This window comes from Limulus polyphemus, unplaced genomic scaffold, assembly GCF_000517525.1.
Source record: "Limulus polyphemus unplaced genomic scaffold, Limulus_polyphemus-2.1.2 Scaffold10241, whole genome shotgun sequence".
In the NCBI taxonomy this organism is placed as follows: Eukaryota; Metazoa; Arthropoda; class Merostomata; order Xiphosura; family Limulidae; genus Limulus; species Limulus polyphemus.
In genome coordinates this window covers 11,511-14,916 of record NW_013675851.1, presented here as the reverse complement: position 1 = coordinate 14,916, position 3,406 = coordinate 11,511, and the positions used below count along the sequence as shown (strand labels likewise).

Below are 3,406 nucleotides of genomic sequence, written 5' to 3'. Positions count from 1 at the left end.
CCGTAGGTTACAGTTTTTCATCCTTTGAGATTGTTTTCACGACAGGCTCATATTTTTTTAGACTACAGTCGATTATCTGTGGTAATGAAGGGGAAGAGGGAGCCTAGATAATCCAAAAACACAGATATTACAAAACACACAAAAAACTTATATAAATATATATATGTGTGTGTGTATGTTTTTTCTGAGAAAGACAGAAAAGTTGAGAAACGGATTTTGACATAATATTCAACATGATAGGCTTTACTATAGTAATGACATAACATTCAACATGATAGGCTTTACTATAGTAATGACATAACATTCAACATGATAGGCTTTACTATAGTAATTTAAAGTCTCCTTTTATTATATTTTTGATTTATTGAATTGCAGAACACAGATTGTGTAAAACTAGTTTGATGTTTATACATCACGGTGCTTATGATTCTAAGGGTGTGCTGTTTACGTATACAAAAATACTGTCAATATTCATGGGCATCAAGATGGGGCCACTTGCCCCCTCCTTGAAAATGAGAAACACAATTATTTCTTTATTCATTCAGTATATGTATATGAATTTTTTATTCAATTCACAATTTCGGCTTTTTCACACTACTTTACCCCCCTTCCTTCTGGGGACACCCATGTCAATATTACAATTAATTCTACTAATTACTGCTGAGGTTCTTCTGTAATTTAGATATAAGTTGTACAAGTTCACCCAGTTTTCTGTGCTAGGTCTTTACTTTGAGTATTGTAACAAACAAAACATATACTGTATGCAGTATATTGACCTTCTGGGTAGCAAACAGTGTGGAAACAGGTCAGTGATTTCAGGGTTAAGAGGTTTTCAATTATTCTTGTCTTTAGAAACTTCCAATAAGATAATCTGCATGTGGTTCTCTCTGAACAGTTGTTAATTCTTCAGAAATCTATGAGTAATAGGTAAACGCAAAGATTAAATGATCATGTTGCTTAATTTTATAGAATTATAGTTTTAATTACATTTAGATTGAGAATCGTAACAAATGCAAGAAATATATTTATCATTTTATGACTTACATAATAGTATTTTATAATTTAAACTTAAGTTTTCTTGCTAGTGTATAGTATATACATTTATTCTTAATATAGATGGTTATTTTTTGTTTGGAAATAAGCTTTTATACAACTGGGGTATTTTTGTGAAAAGTATTTACTCATTAATATTATAGATGGATGAAATGGAAAACCTTCGAATAGAGACAGAACTAGAAAAACAGAAATCTCTGAGAAACAGAGTTCCAGAGAACAGAGACTCAGGTGTAGCAGATATAGAGATTTTCCCGACACCTAGCCGAGACAAAAACAGACTCTCTCCTGATGGACAGGGTTCAAACTTGAAACATTCTGCCTTGTCAAACTCTCTGCTTGACCTACATGATCAACGTAAGTTTAATCTGTTACATTACTTATTATTAACCTTCCTATAATAACAGTTTATAACACTGATACGTGTTGATCATTACTATAATTGATATTATCTGTTAAGTGAAATACGTTACAGTGGGCGATGATTTACTTTTTGGAAGCCTTACGTTATCCTTCTTCAAGTCTTCTGAAGAAGGGAGAGTTCCAAAACATCTTACCACGTCAGGCCATAAAGAAACTGTTTTAATCTGTTTAACCTTCCAAGTACTATATTTAAAACTGATGGCTGTTGATATTACATTTAATCTTTGCCTAATGTATTCAGCTTTATGATCAATGATTGTTGATATATTAATTCTTTATCTAATGTATTTAATATTCTGACAAATTGTTTTGTTCCTTTTAAGCCCAGAGTTCGATTAAATCATATGAGTGAAATTAATTATTGTTTTCAACTGTAAAGTTTTAGAGGTCGGTTCAACATTACAAGTTAATTGAAGTTGTTTAAAGTTAACAGTAGTTTTAGAATTATGATGGTAGATTTTAGCTTAACAATCGAACTCTAGGCTTAAAATAGTTGAGTTAAGCCTAATAATCGAACTCTATGCTTAAAATGGTTGAGTTAAGCCTAATGATTTGTTTCATCATGACTATTTTTAGAAATGAACAAGCCTGTTCGAAGAGGTAGTGCAGGCTCTTTAGATAGTGGAATGGTAAGTTTTTGTTTTTTAACAGAAATATATATATTTTGTTCACTAGGCCAGCATATGCAAGTTATAATATTGTGATTAAAAGGTTAGAGAAAAACGACCTTTAAACTCCAGATAATTATATAAGAACTTTTTATTTAAACCAACGTTTAGCCTTTGCGGATTCATCAGGGTTAGTACATATATATAACTATTTATAATTATCTGGAGTTTAAAGGTCGTTTTTCTCTAATCTTGCAATCAAAATGTGTAAATTCCTCCAGTGTGCACTACAAATTTTGAAAGTTATGATACTACCAGTATGTTTAAAATTAATTCCATAATAAAAGGCGATAAAGTATGTAACAGCTTAGTGTAATTGATACTGTTTTTAAGTGACAAAAGGACCTATAACTACTACAGATCGTTTTCTTACAGCCTTAGTTGGACAAAGATTATAGGCTAATTAACAACTAATTTTTTCTAATCCACATCTAGTAATTAATGTAGTTGTAATTTGTACAAAAAAAGTGGTATATATTTGGAAGACTTTCATAGATAAGACATAAAACTCAACACTACATTAACAAGGGAGAGTAAGCCTAAAACAAGTTATGTATATACTTATTCTTCATAATGGTACCATACAATAATTGTAAAGTAAGTTCTTAGCTTAATTTTTTAACAGAATAATTTATTAGATCTAAAAAAAAAGCTAAGCCTTTATGTATAGTATTTAATTGATTAATTAAGCCTATAGCAATCTAAGACTATACTTTTGTTTGCCCACGGAATGGTTCATTAGGCTTAAATCAAGCTAAGACTATATTTATTCTTATTGAAAGATGTGTTTCCTTGCTTTATATAAGGTGTGGCCAATTAATATCGCCCTACTTCTGGAACAATGTTTATGTCAACGACAACAACTTTTATCGTTATTGTTTGTTTGTAGTAAAGCGAAAACCTACATAATGGGCTATCTATGCTCTGCCCACCACTGGTATCGAAACCTGGTTTATTGTTATACTTTGCCCATTGGACAAGTACTTTTTCAATTAATTATTTTAATACAACTTTAAAATTACTGTTATTGCCATTATAAGACATAAACAGTAGTGTTGCACTTAAAATGTATACTGCACAAACATAAATACACAAAATCAATAACAAATATACCTTCTTTCTGGTAAATTTTGAATGTAACTATAATATCATAGGACGTGCTTGTCTTTAAAAAACACTTTCTTTCTAAAAAATCTGCGTTTTTCAGCTGTAATGGCAGTTTTATTTTTACTCTGAGGTTTTGGATTCTATATTATATTTCT

General features: G+C 30.4%; 1 protein-coding gene across 2 annotated transcripts in view; it reads left to right on the top strand.

The window, feature by feature from the left end:
• LOC106476308 (IQ motif and SEC7 domain-containing protein 1-like) overlaps nucleotides 1-3,406 on the top strand; it is a 12,347-nt gene that overhangs the window by 5,405 nt on the left and 3,536 nt on the right. For both annotated transcript variants that reach the window (XM_013936968.2, XM_022380215.1), the window contains exons 5-6: nucleotides 1,197-1,410; nucleotides 2,053-2,105. In XM_013936968.2, the coding sequence (XP_013792422.2) occupies nucleotides 1,197-1,410; nucleotides 2,053-2,105 (267 nt within the window). The remainder of the gene's footprint in view (nucleotides 1-1,196; nucleotides 1,411-2,052; nucleotides 2,106-3,406) is intronic.